The following is a 16,068-nucleotide window of genomic DNA, read 5'->3' on the forward strand; positions in this document are numbered from 1 at the left end:
TCTGGTTCCCAGGCCGACCAGCCCTGCTGAGGGAACAGTCCCCTGTGTTCAGAATTGCCCTCACCTGCTGCCTTTTCTTACTCGAATGTACTTTATGGGCCAGCTTGTTTCAAATACTTTATTATCATAAATGCATATTATTTTAAAAGTATAAAGCATGAATCATCCAGAAAGAATACTTGACCAGTCTGGAGATGGTTTACCTTAACACGTAGTATTATATTTAATCGGACGACATGGAAACTGTAAGAAGAGTTAACGGGAGGTCCCGGCCATGGCTGTGTCAAGTGCAGGATCCAGGTGGTGTTCTTGTGAATGGATTAGGTGGCATTTGAAGATTGGAAGATGAGTAAGATAATAAGGCAGGCAGCCCTGTTTAAAGTAAATTCATTCTGGGTAAGTTAAAGCTCGTGTCAGAGGGAAATGAAGTACTAATTCCTTCTGCAGAACCTGGAGCTTAAGACTTTAGGAATATTTAACTTGAGTACTATTTTTAAAAATTTTCAAGTAAAGGCCAAATAGAAATCGCAGCCTTGTGTGGATGTGTGTGGGGTGGAGGATAACGCTATGTGCCATGGCTTTATCCGGGACTATTGCATGAACGGCAATGCTTTAATTCCGAAAAGGCTAAAAATTGGGCAATGTAACACCAAGGCCAGCTACAATCCGTGTTTTCATTGCTTCCACGCCTGTCTCCCATCAGCTCCTCGCAGGCAGGCAGGCAGGGACGTGTGAGTCAGTGTTTCAGCCCCCGTGCCGTTCACCGTACGCGTCAGTACTCAGAGCTCACTGAAATGTCTCTCTGTAAACAATCAGGTTAAACAAGGACATGCATATCCGAAGGAAAGACTAACGGAAGCCAAACCCGTGGTGGCCACGATTTCCCATTACCTTGCCCCAACTTGCAGCCTGTACGCGGCGTTGCTGGGCTTCGAGCGCAGGACTTTGTACTTCATCTTGTTGCCATGGTGCTTTTCTTTCCACTGTTTCCTTCTTCTTCTTTTCTTTTTTTTTTCACCCACCCTCTTGAACCCCCCTTCATCAGCTTGGCAACCATCAGCTTGTTCCCTGTATCTATGGATCTGTTTCTGTTTTGTTTATTCATGTGTGTTGTTAGATTCCACATATAAGGGAAATCAGATGGTATTTGGCTTTCTCCCTCTGACTTGTGTCACTTAGCACAATACCCTCTAGGCCCATTCATGTTGTTGCAAATGGCAAGATTTCATTCTTCTTTATGGCTGAGTAATATTCCATTGTGTGAAATATGAAATCTTTATCCATTCATCTATCGATGAACACCTAGGTTGCTTCTATGTTTGAGCTATTGTAAATATTGCTGCAAAGAACATAGGGGTGCATATATCTTTCTGAATTAATGTGAGTTTTTTGTTGTTATTGTGTGTGTGTGTGGTTTTTTTTTTGTGTGTGTGTGTTTTTTTTTTTTTTGTTTTGTTTTGTTTTTTTAATAAATACCCAGAAGTGCAACAGCTGGCTTGTCTGGAAGCTCAATTTTTGGTTTTTGGAGGAAACTTCGTCCTGTTTGCCAATAGTGGCTGCACCAGTTTACAATCCCACTGACATTGTTTGAAGGGTCCCCTTTCTCCTCCTCCTCGTCGGCACTGTTATTTGTTGATTTTTTTTTTTTTTTTCGGACAGCCACTCTGACAGTCCACTGTGTACTTAAATCTCAGGTCATGGCCCTCCTGGCTGGTGCGGCCTCATATCCCTACTGCCTCCAAGAGACTGTGTCCCGTGCCAGCCCCAGCACAGCCAAGGGCCGGCACGCGCCCAGCCCTGCTCCTGCTGCAGACCTACTAGCATGAATGTTCCTGTGGGACTCCCTGCCCAGCAGATGCCAAGTCTCCTCCCAGATTATGCCTGAACGCTGGAGGCCTTTCCCAGGGAATCAGACCAGGCAGACCCTCTCTGCTCCTCCACCAGGTCCATCTTCTCCTCTGTGCTCTCACCTACCTGTGACTGGATCGCTGCTCACACCCACATGGTGGCTGGTTTCCTTGCATGTGTGTCTTCTACTTTACAGGGAGCTCCTACGGACAGCAACTGCATCATCTCTGAATCCCCAGGAATGCCGTGCAGTCTTAGAAACATCATAGTGCCATGGAAAAGTTCGAGCGATCATGTGTGGGCCAATATAGACCTCAGGCATCAGTCTCTGCCCTCCAGTCTTTTTATTTTTCTCAAGTTCACCTTATGTGGCAACTAATACCCATTTATTCCATTCATAAAAATCAGGAGTTTTCACATAAATATCCATGGTTGCATCTGTAAAAGCAAAAGATCAGAGGGCATTGGTCCCTCGCCTCCAAGAGCATCTGCAGAGCTGTCGGCAGCTGGCGTTTTAGGCAGATCACATGCACATGCACAGCCTCTGGCTGCAGTCCCTCCCAGGACACCAGCTTCATAGGTTGATGTCACCTGCCAGAATCCAGGAGACAGGTGAGCACCACCCTGGAAAGACGTACACAGCAGAAACTTACTGTTTCTTCTAAGGGCTGAGTATTAGCCTGCTCAGCAGCCCCAACAAAATACCACAAACCGGGGGCTTAAACAGCAACAGCACTGCTTTTTCAGCTCTGCAGTCTGGGAAGTTGAAGAGCAGGATGCCAATGATTCCGCTCCTGCTGGGAGCTCTCACCTGGCTCGCATGTGGTTGTCATCTCCTCATGTGCTCCTGGGGCAGAGAGAGCTCTGGTCTCTCTTCCTCTCCTTACAGGGTTGGGGAAAGTCCAGTCCAAGGGCCATATAAGGCCCATCAAATCATTTGGTCTGGCCCTGCCAAGGCATTAGGGGTGGGTCAATTAAATGTTTGATCAAATTTAACAGGCTAATTTTTAAATTTATTTTTTCCTTTATTGATTAAGGTATTACATATGTGTCCTTATCCCTCCATAGTCCCCCATCCCCCCACGCATGCCCTCCCCCCTCGCCCCCGGAGTCTGTGTCTATTAGTTAGGCTTATATGCATGCATACAAGTCCTTTGGTTGATCTCTCCCCCTTACCCCTACCCCCTTACCCCCACCCTCCCCTACCTTCTCTCTGAGGTTTGACAGTGTGATCAATGCTTCTCTGTATCTGGATCTGTTTTTGTTCATCAGTTTATGTTGTTCATTATATTCCACAAATGAGTGAGATCATGTGATATTTATCTTTCTCTGACTGGCTTATTTCACTTAGCATAATGCTCTCCATTTCCATCCATGCTGTTGCAAATGGTAAGAATTCCTTCTTTTTTTACTGCAGCGTAGTATTCCATTGTGTAGATGTACCACAGTTTTTTAATTCACTCATCTGCTGATGGGCACTTAGGCTGTTTCCAAATCTTTGCTATGGTAAATTATGCCGCTATGAACATAGGGATGCATATATCCTTTCTGATTGGTGTTTCTAGTTTCTTGGGATATATTCCTAGAAGTGGGATCACTGAGTCAAATGGAAGTTCCAGTTTTAGTTTTTTGAGGAAACTCCATACTGTTCTCCACAGTGGCTACACCAGTCTGCATTCCTCCCAGCAGTGCACTAGGGTTCCTTTTTCTCTGCATCCTCGCCAGCACTCGTCGTCTGTTGATTTGTTGATGATATCCGTTCTGACAGGTGTGAGATGGTATCTCATTGTTGTTTTGATTTGCATCTCTCGGATGATTAGTGACTTTGAGCATGTTTTCATATGTTTCTTGGCCTTCCTTATGTCCTCTATCAAAAAGTATTTATTTAGGTCCATTGCCAATTTTTTGATTGCGTTGTTTATCTTCCTTTTGTTAAGTTGTATGAGTTCCCTGTAAATGTTAGAGATTAAACCCTTATCAGTGATAACATTGGCAAATATGTTCTCCCATGTAGTGGGCTTTCTTGTTGTTTTGCTGATGCTTTCTTTTGCTGTGCAGAAGCTTTTTATTTTGATGCAGTCCCATTTGTTTATTTTCTCTTTAGTTTCCATTGCCCTAGGAGCGGTATCAGTGAAGATATTGCTTTGGTATATGTCTGAGATTTTGCTGCCTGTGGATTCCTCTAGTATTTTTATGGTTTCCCATCTTATGTTTAAGTCTTTTATCCATTTTGAGTTTATTTTTGTGTATGGTGTAAGTTGGTGGTCTAGTTTTATTTATTTATTTTTTTTTTTGCATGCATCTGTTTAATTTTCCCAACACCATTTATTGAAGAGACTGTCTTGACTCCATTGTATGTTCATGCCTCCTTTGTCAAATACTAATTGAGCATAGTGGTTTGGGTCAATTTCTGGGTTCTCTATTCTATTCCATTGGTCTATATTTCTGTTCTTGTGCCAGTACCAAGCAGTTTTGAGAACAGTGGCTTTGTAATACAGCTTGATATCTGGTATTGAGATTCCTCCTACTTTTTTTCTTCTTTCTCATGATTGCTGCAGCTATTCGGGGTCTTTTTTTATTCCAGATGGTTTTTGGAGAGTTCGTTCTAGGTCTGTGAAATATGCCGTTGGTATTTTAATGGGGGTGTGTGTTGAATCTATAGATTGCTTTGGGTAGTATGGACATTTTAATGATGTTGATTGTACCAATCCATGAACACAGTATGTTCTTCCATCTGTTTATGTCTTCCTCTATCTCTTTTTTCAGTGTTTTGTAGTTTTCAGAGTACGGGTCTTTTACCTCCTTAGTTAAGTTTATTCCTAGGTATCTTAATTTTTTTGGTGCAATGGTAAATTGCATCATTATTTAAATCTCTCTTTCTGTAAGTTCACTATTGGTGTATAAAAATGCCATAGATTTCTTGGCATTAATTTTGTATCCTACTACATTGCCGAATTCATTTATTAAGTCTAATAATTTTGTGATGGAGTCTTTAGGGTTTTCTATGTACAGTATCATGTCACCTGTGAATAATGGCAGTTTTACTAGTATGTCTTCTTTTCCAATTTGGATACATTTTATTTCTTCTTCTTGTCTAATTGCTATGGCTAGCACTTCTAGTACTATGTCAAACAGGAGTGGTGAAAGTGGGCATCCCTGTCTCGTTCCTGTTCTTAGGTGAAATGGTTTTAGTTTTAACAGGCTAATTTTTAAGTTAATAATTTTCTATGGTCTTTGAATGATGTTATAAAGATCCAATGGCCCTTGGCAGAAAAAAGATTCCCCACCCCTGCCTTAGAAGGACACTAATCCCATCATATGTCTCATCTTCAAGGCCTCCTCTAACCCTGAGTCCCTCCCAAAGCCCCCATCTCCAAATACACATGCATCTGGGAGAACACAAACATTCAGTCCCTACAGGCTAGCCCCAGAAATGAGGCCAATCCTCCCCCGTCTTTGCCAATCCAGGGGAAGAATTTAGTTTGGTTTGTATGTATTTATTTTTTAGCTACATACTATTCAATATTTTCTACCCCAACACAAAATGAGCCCAGCCTTCCATGTCTTGTGCAGTGGCAAGGGCATCCGGAGACCTCTGTTTCTGATTCAGCTCCGCTGCCTCATGCTTGACCTTGGGGTTCCTGTTCTCTGCCTGCCTCAGTTTTCCCTTCTGCAGGGATCTGGACAAGACAAGGGGATGGCTCATGGCCCTTCAGCATCTAATGCACCTTATGTCTTTCCTGGTTCTTTCTGGGAAGATGTATGGGATTTCTGAGTGCTCCCATCCACAGAGTGATGTCAACTGTCCACTCCAGCCAGGATACTCCCACATTCAGAGGGCACCTGTGTGGAGGTTAGGTCTCACCTGGAGCAGGATCAGAAGGCCATGCCCACTGGCATGCACTGAGGCAGTCACTCCTGTTCCTTGTCTGCTGGCACAGCCCCCCTTTCCACTCAGCTGCACCAAATAATAAGAGAGGCCCATCCGCCCTCCTGTCACGAAGCTCCACGTGTGCTGCCTCTAATGAAGGATTTATTTAGGTCAAGGCTGCCTCCTGTGCACAGCAGTGCAGATTATACACATTGAAGAGAGGTAGCTGCTCCTCCTTTTCCCTCCCAGACTCACGGATCTGGCTGCCCAATATTCCTGAGGGGGGGGGGGCAGTCACAAAGGACTCAGTGGCTGTGCGCCCCTTAGAAACAGAGAGCCAGCACCCCGTCCAGGTGATGCTGTCCTTGTTTCCTCGAGCCTCCGTCTGGTTGAGTCACTGCAGTGCTGTGGATCATGAACAAATGAGTTTGACTAATTATCATGCCTGGATCCCATTTATACCACACAGCTTTCTTTTTTAGGGACAAAAATAGCTCCCAGAATTTGAGGGCTTGCCATGGACCAGGCGATATGCTAATATCCTCAGCATCCACACAGCCTGTTGTATTGAAGCCTCGCAGGTGAAATGTAGGGCCAGTGCATTTGACCTAAGACTATGAGCTTCAAAGCTGCCTGCAGGATTTTCAGCAGTAGAGCTGAAATTTGAGCCAGGTTTGGGCCCCAAATCCTCTGTGAAATACAGCATCTCCCCTCCGCCTGGCTCTGGGGATAACACCACCTCTGAAGCCAGACCGATCTCTCTATTTTGTCTTCCACAGTTGTTTTCATCCTGCAGTTAAAAACAAACAACAGTAAGAACAAAAACCAAAAGAAAATTGGCCACCCTGCTCAAGGCCAAGGTGATTAGAATCCAAATCCGGATATGCCCAGAGATTTCAAGCTCACAGCTGCGCCCAGAGGTTCCAAGCTCACAGCTGGGCCCAGGGGTTTCAAGCTCACAGCTGGGCTCAGAGGTTGCAAGATCCAAGGGCCCAAATGGGCAGCCAATTTCCCTGGGAGCTTGTTAGGAACACAGACACCCAGGCCTCTCCAACCTCTCAGATCTGAACCTGCATTTGGAAGCAGATCTCCAGGGGATTGGAGTGTGCCTCTGAGTTTGGAAAGCATTGGGCTGAGCTTCTGGGAGGGAAGTTTCAGTCACCTCCCACCTGTAGCTTCTAATCCAGATCCTTCTGCCCTAATCTCTCACCTTATTTGGAGAAGACTGGGTGGGTTGACCTCAGACTCCCTGGGGGACAGGCCACTTTGCTCATCCCCAGTGCATCCTGGAGTTCTCAGAGGCTCAAAAACAACATTGACAGTTATTTCTGGTGACCCCAAATCTCTGTGCCTGCCCCACACCATGCTGTCCTTCCTGGCTTGCCTGGGTACCTCCTTCCTTCAGTTCTGGGAGTCCAGTCACCCTTTTGAAATAGGGAGGAACCTCCCAGCATCGCGCGAATGCAGGGGAGCATGGAAGGCTGGAGGAGGAGCATTGAGGGTCCACCCCCTTTCCAAGGGGAAAATGGGCCAACACCCTTCTTTGTCCAAGATGGTAAATTCGGCCCAGGGAAACTTACCAGCATTCCCGGGACTGGCCTTGGGTCCTTTCCACCCATCTTACCACCCATCTTACCGTGCAACAATTGCCATCAGTAAATCCAAACAAAAGCGAATGTCAGCATTTGTTGAAAAGTGTCGTGTGTAGGCAATTTCTAGAAAATAAATATTTATGCAAGCTTTGAGATACCACTGTCCTTTCCCAGTCTGACAGGCACAAGCTAAGCTGTTTCCTCTTTCTCGGTTTCCAAGAGGACCTGCCAGGAGGGACATTTGACACCCCTGCCAAGCATTCATCCGTTAGTTGTGCAAGGACAAAAGTGAAGACTTGTGTGACTCTGAAAGTGAACAAATGATCTTATCCTGTTGATTGCTCTGGAGTCGGTTGGATAGGGGAATGACAGCTCCGTTGTTCGCATTGCCTTTAACCAGGTTTCAGTGCATTCCAGAAAATGAGATCACTCAGCACCCATGAAGCTGGAGAGAGGCAGTCCTGCATTGCAGTAGAAAGGCTCTGGTCCTCTCTGCTTGCTCATCCTGCTCTTGCTAAGCTGCCCCTGCCTGGAACACACTCCCACTGCCCACAGAAGCATCACCGGTCATGGGCAGAGTGCAGCGGGCTTCAGAGATGGCCTGTAGAATTTTAGTCTTCATACTTCCTGGGTCTGTGACCTTGAGGAGGTCATTCAACCTGAATAGCACGATTTCCTATTTGTCATGGGGAGAAAGGCACTGTGATTTATTTATTCAGTGTGGGGAGTCTTGTTTAATCACGATGGCATCCATAGGAAGTAGGTTTTAGCCCATTGTGCAGAATTGTACATTGAACCCCGATAGGTAAGAAGCTTCTTATCAGAGGTCAGGCAGCTGTAAGAATTCTAGCCTGGATCTTTCCAATTGCAAACACTCCTTTGTTTTTCCACGTCTGCGTGCTATCTTCTTGTTGTCTAAAAAATGTAAAATAAGCCCTAGCTGGTGTGGCTCAGGGGATAGAGCATCGACCTGTGAACCGAAGGGTCCCAGGTTCGATTCCAGCCAAGGGCACACGCCGGGTTGTAGGCTCGATCACCAGTGGGGGGTGTGTAGGAGGCAGCCGATCAATGATTCTCTCTCATCATTGATGTTTCTATCTCTCTCTCCCTCTCCCTTTCGCTCTATTGATTTGAAATCAATCAATAAATATATTTTTAACAATGTAAACTAAAATGAGAAGAACCACCTCATCATATTGTTGCGAGTATTCGAAGGGGTCATTTATATATGAGTACTTACTGTCTGGCACACAATGGGCACTCAGTAAGTAATCTTTTCCTTTCCAACCCTTTTGTTAAACCTTTAAAGGATGTGTGGTTGAGTGCTTTGCTCATCCATGTTCTCTGGGGGTGACTCTTGCCTGTGACAGCTGTGTCTCTCTCATGTGCAGGGGCCGGGGAGGTGTCCCGCAGAGGGATCACCGACACCACTGTTCCCGACGCACTGAATGCCCTCCTGTGAAATACTCTCGGTATTTCATTCTATCATGAATCTTCGGGGGGTGGGACTTGGAGAATATATTGTAGTTAATTACATTTGAAATCTAGGTCATGATGTGAATCATGGAATAAGAAAACTTAAGGACAAAATTAAAATATTTTTGAAGGGTTATTTCACTGCTTCCCCTCCTTTTTTAATTAAAATATTTTCTAGACTCTCAGGTGACCCTGTCCAACTATCATTAGAAATGCTGAGCCTGCCTTTCAACATCTGGTTTCTGTTTGACTCTCCAGAGGCTGAAAAACTCGATTTTGATGCAGTTGTTTTTATAGACAAACTATTGGGTTTCCCTTATACTGAATTAAAAGTCTTTCTCAGGACCTTTGGACATGTGTCTTGCTTTCCATTACATTTGACATGTCCATTCAGCAAACAGGATCTCCAGCACCCACTGTGTCCCAGAAATCACCCAGGCACTGGAAGGGTACAGCAGGGGGGCCTGGACTCTGACCATGAGCCGGCACTTAATTGCATTGTTTTTAGTGTGGCTCCTGGAAAATTTTAAAATGCACATGTGGGTCATTTCCGCATTTATAATAGAAGTGATAATAATACATGATTTGACATAGGGCAAGATTTGACTAAGTACCAGAGACACATAAATGAATAGTGGTTACTGTCACCTCAGGGAAGGGTTACTCTCACCTTCATGAGCACCTCTTGATTGCCAGTGAAGATCTGAGTTTTTCTGAGAATGAACTAAAACTGTGGTATACTTTCATCTATATAATTCACATGCCGTGTGCCTGCTGTGGGAGAGGCTGTGGTTGGCATTACGGAAGGGAGAAGGCATTGGTAAAAATGGGCACCCGTGTCAATGCTTAGGTAAAATGTTAGATATGTAGCATAAATTCAGTCAGTATTTGTTTGTTAAGGGAAAAAGTGCAAATGTGGTTCACAGTGGATTTCTTTGGATGGTGCTTATTGATCCACGGCATCTCACTGATACACAGTCCAAAGGTAACCATTGGAGATGGTGGGATTATTACTATTCTATGGATGAGGAGACTGAGACTAAGAGAGGTTAAGTTACTTAGACTCAGATCAAACCTAGTGAAGGACTCCTGACCCCATCACCTGTGTGAGTCCTTGACTCTTCTACTGAATAGAACTAGGGAATGAGTTTCACCCTGTGGGTATCAACTGATGCTGGAGTTGGTGGCCAGGGGGTTTCATTGCTGGATAGGTTTTGGGATCTTTTGGTTTAGGACCCCAAAACCATTGCCATTAGTGGATGTTGAGACCTCATGCTTGGGAGGCAGCAGTAATAGCAGATAGAACACAGAACTGGAACTCAGGAGCCACAAGTTCAAGCCTGGATTCTCCATGTGACCTTGGGCAAGTCATCTCGGGGCCTCCTCACCCACAAAATAAAAGACAGTGGCTCAATGGCTCTCTTTTGCCTTGATGTTCAGAATCCCACTGTCAGGATCCATTCGGCTCAGATGTTCTGGCTTATAGACTCACCTGAGTGTGGGGATCTTTGCTTTTCTACGAGTGTTACTAAGAGGCCCAGAAATTATGTCTATGCCACTGAACAATTATCAGACTACTACAGAAAGACTACTACAGAAAGACTGTGGCTCTTGATGGCCACTGTGTTTATGATATATTTTATATATATAAATTTACATATACAGATATATATGTGTGTGTGTGCATACATATACACATGATATACACTGAGTGGCCAGATTATTATGATCTCTGAACGCATAATAATCTGGCCACTCAGTGTGTGTGTATATGTGTGTGTGTGTGTGTTTGTGTGTGTGTGTGTGTGTATTAGAGGCCCAGTGCATGAATTTGTGCATGGGTGGGGTCCGGCCAGCCTGGCCAGGGGGAGGGGACATGAGCAGTTAGCCGGCCTGCCTGCTGGTCGAGTTCCTGGTCGAGGGACAATTTGCATATTAGCCTTTTATTATATAGGATATACACTGAGTGGCCAGATTATTATGCGTTCAGAGATCATAATAATCTGGCCACTCAGTATATATGTGCATACATATTAATTGGCTAAAGTTTCATACATGCACATGCTATACACATAGCTCTCTCTATATATAGCTCATATATATATGTGTGTATGTGTGTGTGTGTGTGTGCTTTTCTCTCTCTCTCTGTTTCCCTTTCTGTCTCTCTCTGTGTGTATAACACTTCACTAGTAGCTAAGCTTTTGCTTTCCATATAGCTTGAATATTAAATATTTTTGGAATATTGAAGAAAGGCTTACAATAAGTAAATACATTTTTAGAAAGTTTTAAGTAGAAATGAGGAGCTTGTAAACTACTAACTTCCCAGTTTATTTATTTTTTTATTTTTCATTTCTGTTTTGAAAGGGCAAACTATATTTCATTTTTTTCTCTCTGGGACTGCTGGTAATTCCCCTTTAGGAGAAAGATCTCTGATGTGCACAGTGCTAACAGGATACCTCCTAACAGGGTGGGAAGGATGGTCAGACAATATGACTTGCAGATCTGGCCTCCAACTCTGTCACTCAGGTGTAGCAGGGTTGGGGCGGGTTGGGGCCTGGAGTCGGGCACAAATTTATAAAAGCACACACATGTACATGTGCGCACACACATAAAAACATGTACAAGGCAAGCATAGCCAGCCCGTTCCCGTTCTGTTGACCCACATGAACAGTTGAGAAGGAAATGAAATTTGCCTGAAACACACTGAAATGTTTAATTGATTAAAGCAAATGGCCCATTAAATTGAGCTTATCCAATCAGTAGAACCAACCTTGAACCACATTTTGTCTGACCAGTCATCCTTAAACATTTCCCTTCATTTCCCCAAAGAGTTATGCCACCCAGTCTTGCAAGTCTCTTCTCCAGCTTTCTGGGATTCTCCAGAGGTTTCCAGCTATTTAATTGCTTGTTCTTTCATATACATTTTCCCCAAACAGTTGATATTTGAGGGAAATAGATCAACTGGTTTGATCATTAAAATGGAAGCCCTGGGCATGGTTCTTTGTTTACACATTCTGGACAAGAGTTAAACTAAGTGAATTTTAAACCTGGTCTAAAGATGATGGGTCCTCTTGATGGAGAACACTTTTACTGACTCTGGAAATGCCAGTGCCCAATCCCAGCCTGTCTCTAAGCCAGTGGTTCTCAACCTTTTTAATGCCGCGACCCTTTAATACAGTTCCTCATGTTGGGGTGACCCCCAACCATAAAATTATTTTCGTTGCTACTTCATAACTGTAATTTTGCTACTGTTATGAATCGTAATGTAAATATCTGTGTTTTCCGATGGTCTTAGGCGACCCTGCTAGCGGTTCTCAATCTGTGTGTCGCGAAACCACTACTGTAGAGCCTAAGACCATCGGAAAACACAGATATTTACATTATAATTCATAACAGTAGCAAAATGACAGTTATGAAGTAGCAACGAAAATAATTTTATGGTTGGAGGTCACCACAACATGAGGAACTGTATTAAAGGGTCGCGGCCTTAGAAAGGTTGAGAACCACTGCAAGTCATCCAGCCCTGTGTTTAGACAAGGATTACCTACAGGATAGCTGGCTGCCTCCTCTTTCAGACTGTTGTTTATCAGCACCCAGAAAACATGAACCATGACTCACCTGCCTTTGGGAACCCCATGCCATCCGTCCATCTGACCCAGCAGTGCCTGTGTGCTTGAGGGACTTTAAGGCCTAACTGTGATAAATCCCAGAGGGGTAGAGAGAAGGTGTAAAGAAGGGAGTTTGTGGAAAGAGAGCCCTGAGCTTAGAGTTTTTAATTTGGGCTCTGAATTTTGAAATGGACTGAATGTTAGTGTCCTTGGGGAAGACTCTCATTTCTAACTGCCCTGTCTTCCTACCCTACACTGTAGGGTTGTGTGACACGTCACCTGAGCAGATTGCAGGGCCACTTTATAAACGGTAAGGCTTTGCACACAGGAAGGCTTTTTGCTCTTTCTAGTAACCTCACGTGTTTATCCCTCTAGCCCAGCCTTGGGCAAACTACGGCCCGCGGGCCGGATCCGGCTGTTCTATCCAGTTCTCTTACTCTCCCCTCCGCTCCTTTACTTTGAATTTATATTAGTTCACACAAACACTCCATCCATGCTTTTGTTCCGGCCCTCCGGTCCAGTTTAAGAACCCATTGTGGCCCTCGAGTCAAAAAGTTTGCCCACCCCTGCTTTCCTCTGCTGTGAAGCCCTCCCCAACTGTTTCAGGCCAAATGAATGACATTATGCCCTCATGGGACCCTGCCTAGAGTGTAATCATAACATATATCGTGTCGATGCCTGCAGTCAGGTTGCATCTGTTAACCTTTCCCATATGAGTGTTCTGTACAAGCCACACCAAAACTCAATGCCCGACAAGCACCAGGGTGCATTCTCACTCATGAGCCATGGTGGCTCCGCTGCCCCTGTCTCCCCCCTTCCTCCTGGGAGCAGGGGCTGCCGGGCACATTCTTCTCATGGCGAGAGGGCAAGTGGAGACACACGTGGCCTTTCCGTGCCTGGTCTGGGGACTGACCACAGGCCATTGGCCAAACCAAACCAAATTGTGAGGCAGTCCCCTCACAATGAGGCCACAGCAGGAAGTGGATGGAGGGTGGGGTGAAGTGGGGTGAAGAATTGGAACTAAATGACCAATCTTTCGACAGGTTCACCTGCCCTATTAGATCAGGAGCCCCATGGTGGAGGGGGAGTGGGGGTGGGCAGGGAGCAGGAACAATGTCTGCTTCTATATCACCTACCCCTAGGCCTGGGGCTATGTGTTTGTTGAAGTCCAAAAGGCCTTTCCAACCCTTTCCTTCACAGCAGAGTTTGGCAAACTATGGCTGCAGAGCCAAGTCTCTCTCTCTCTCTCTCTCTCTCTCTCTCTCTCTCTCTCTCTTCTCTTGCAAACATAAAACTAAGCATATACATTGTTGGAAAACAAAGTAAAAATAATATTTAAAGTAGTATTAGGACATAACCACACCCATTCCTTTGTGTGTTGTCCATGGGTGCTTTAGAGCAAAACAGCATTCTTGGAGTTGCCATGGAGACTGTATGTCCCTAAGCCTAAACCATCCCTACCTGGTCCTGCACAGAAATGTTGCCGCCCGCCCCTACTTTACAGGTCAGGAACCTGAGAGAGCCCCAGGGAGGTGGACGCCCTGCCCACGGCTACAGAGGGGTCCGCTCCATGAAGCCTGTGGATTTGGGGTTAATATTTTCCCTTCTTTGTTTCCTAGTAATTGGCTGCCTGCTACGCCCATGTGTCACTGACCAGGAGGCATTTCCTGCGGTGGCGCTTCATGACCCAGCGACGTCCGGCCTAGCGAAGCCCCCGTGGTGTCCAGCATGGCCACGCTGCTCCTGGGCGCGGCGCTGCTGGTGGCACAGCTCCAGCTAGTGCCTTCCCGCCCCGGCGCGCCCTGGGCGGAACCTGGACCACAGGAGCTGGTGTGGAAAGCAGCCACCCTCCAGGACCAGGCCCTGGACGGCGCGGCCCCCAATGGCTCTGCCAGGCAACTCCCGCAGACCATCATCATTGGCGTGCGCAAGGGCGGCACCCGCGCGCTGCTGGAGATGCTCAGCCTGCACCCCGACGTGGCGGCCGCCGAGAACGAGGTGCACTTCTTCGACTGGGAGGAGCACTACAGCCAAGGCCTGGGCTGGTACCTCAGCCAGATGCCCCTCTCTGCCCCCCACCAGCTCACCGTGGAAAAGACCCCCGCGTACTTCACGTCGCCCAAAGTGCCTGAGCGGGTCCATGGCATGAACCCGGCCCTCCGGCTGCTGCTCATCCTGCGGGACCCGTCGGAGCGCGTGCTGTCGGACTACACGCAGGTGCTGTACAACCACGTGCAGAAGCACAAGCCCTACCCGTCCATCGAGGAGTTCCTGGTGCGCGACGGCCGGCTCAACGTGGACTACAAGGCGCTCAACCGCAGCCTCTACCACGTGCACATGCGCAACTGGCTGCGCTTCTTCCCGCTGCACCGCATCCACATCGTGGACGGTGACCGCCTCATCAGGGACCCTTTCCCCGAGATCCAGAAGGTGGAGAGGTTCCTGAAGCTGTCCCCGCAGATCAACGCCTCAAACTTCTACTTTAACAAAACCAAGGGCTTCTACTGCCTGCGGGACAGCGGGCGGGATCGCTGCTTGCATGAATCCAAAGGCCGGGCGCACCCCCAAGTGGACCCCAAACTCCTCCATAAACTGCACGAATATTTCCACGAGCCAAATAAGAAATTCTTTGAGCTTGTGGGCAGAACATTTGACTGGCACTGATTTGCAATAAGCTAGGCTCTGAACCTTCCCGATACTGTAAGTTCCGGTGTACATCTAGGGGTGAAGACGTTTTAAAAGGCATTTAAGCTATAATTTATTTGTAAGATCCATAAATGACTTCTGTACAGTATTAGATTCACAATTGCCATATATACTAGTTATATTTTTCTACTTGTTAAATTGAGGGCATTTTGTATTGTTTTTCATGGTTGTTAACATTGTGTAATATGTCTCTATATGAAGGAACTAAAAGATTTCACTGCAAAAAGAAATAATAATAAATTCTGGAGACGCTGTCTTTTTTTAATATAATTACCTTGCCCCTGACTCAAAAGAGCTGTCCATGTTGCACCCATTGGAGAATCCATATTCCTTTGTTACTAAAAAAACAAAAACAAAACGGATATTATGTTCGTCTTTCCTCCTTTCTTTCCTTCAGTGCTCTTTTTAATTTTGACTGTCTTGCTGTGATCATCAGATTTACTTTTTTTTACTTGCATTGTAAGATTTATCTTCACTGAGACCCCCCTGTTATTTTGGAGGAGACAGTTTTGCCCACTCCTGACTTCAGCACATACCTGAGTGTGGATTTTAATTCCATGTAAACTCAAGGTGGACAAAGCAATATTAATAACTAGTAAGAAGCTCCCTGTGATACGCCTGTGACTCAGGGGGTACTTGTATGTATACTGGTCTCAGCAAAGGGTGTAACCTACAATAAAGGTGGGTGAAACCTGCAATAAAGTGCTGTAAAGCATTGGCCTTCAGAATGACCTTGGGACTCTGTATACTGCCCCAGGTGGCCATGGGTCTCTGCAGAGCCATTCAGAATAGGAAAGAGGAGTTGCAAAATCTATGTGTGTCCCCCAACTTGAAGATTCTAGGAAAAGCTGCTTAAAGGGGAAGCCTTTTGCTTAGGTTGGTGTCTGTTTATCTATCTCTTGAAAGCTCACAATGCATTTGTAGACACATATGCCAAATGCTTTGAGACATAGATATGTGCGTATTT

The 16,068-nt window shown here is 45.7% G+C and overlaps 1 protein-coding gene across 3 annotated transcripts in view; it reads left to right on the forward strand.

Moving 5' to 3' along the window:
• The window catches only part of HS3ST1 (heparan sulfate-glucosamine 3-sulfotransferase 1), a 30,402-nt gene extending 14,939 nt beyond the window's left edge, over positions 1–15,463 (forward strand). For all 3 annotated transcript variants that reach the window (XM_080659221.1, XM_080659223.1, XM_080659222.1), the window contains exon 2: positions 14,015–15,463. In XM_080659221.1, coding sequence (XP_080515347.1) covers positions 14,124–15,059 — 936 coding nt within the window. In that variant the 5' untranslated portion in view covers positions 14,015–14,123 and the 3' untranslated portion in view covers positions 15,060–15,463. The remainder of the gene's footprint in view (positions 1–14,014) is intronic.
• Positions 15,464–16,068: the final 605 nt, after the last annotated feature.

Source organism: Plecotus auritus, assembly GCF_963455305.1.
Source record: "Plecotus auritus genome assembly, chromosome: 1".
Taxonomy (NCBI): Eukaryota; Metazoa; Chordata; class Mammalia; order Chiroptera; family Vespertilionidae; genus Plecotus; species Plecotus auritus.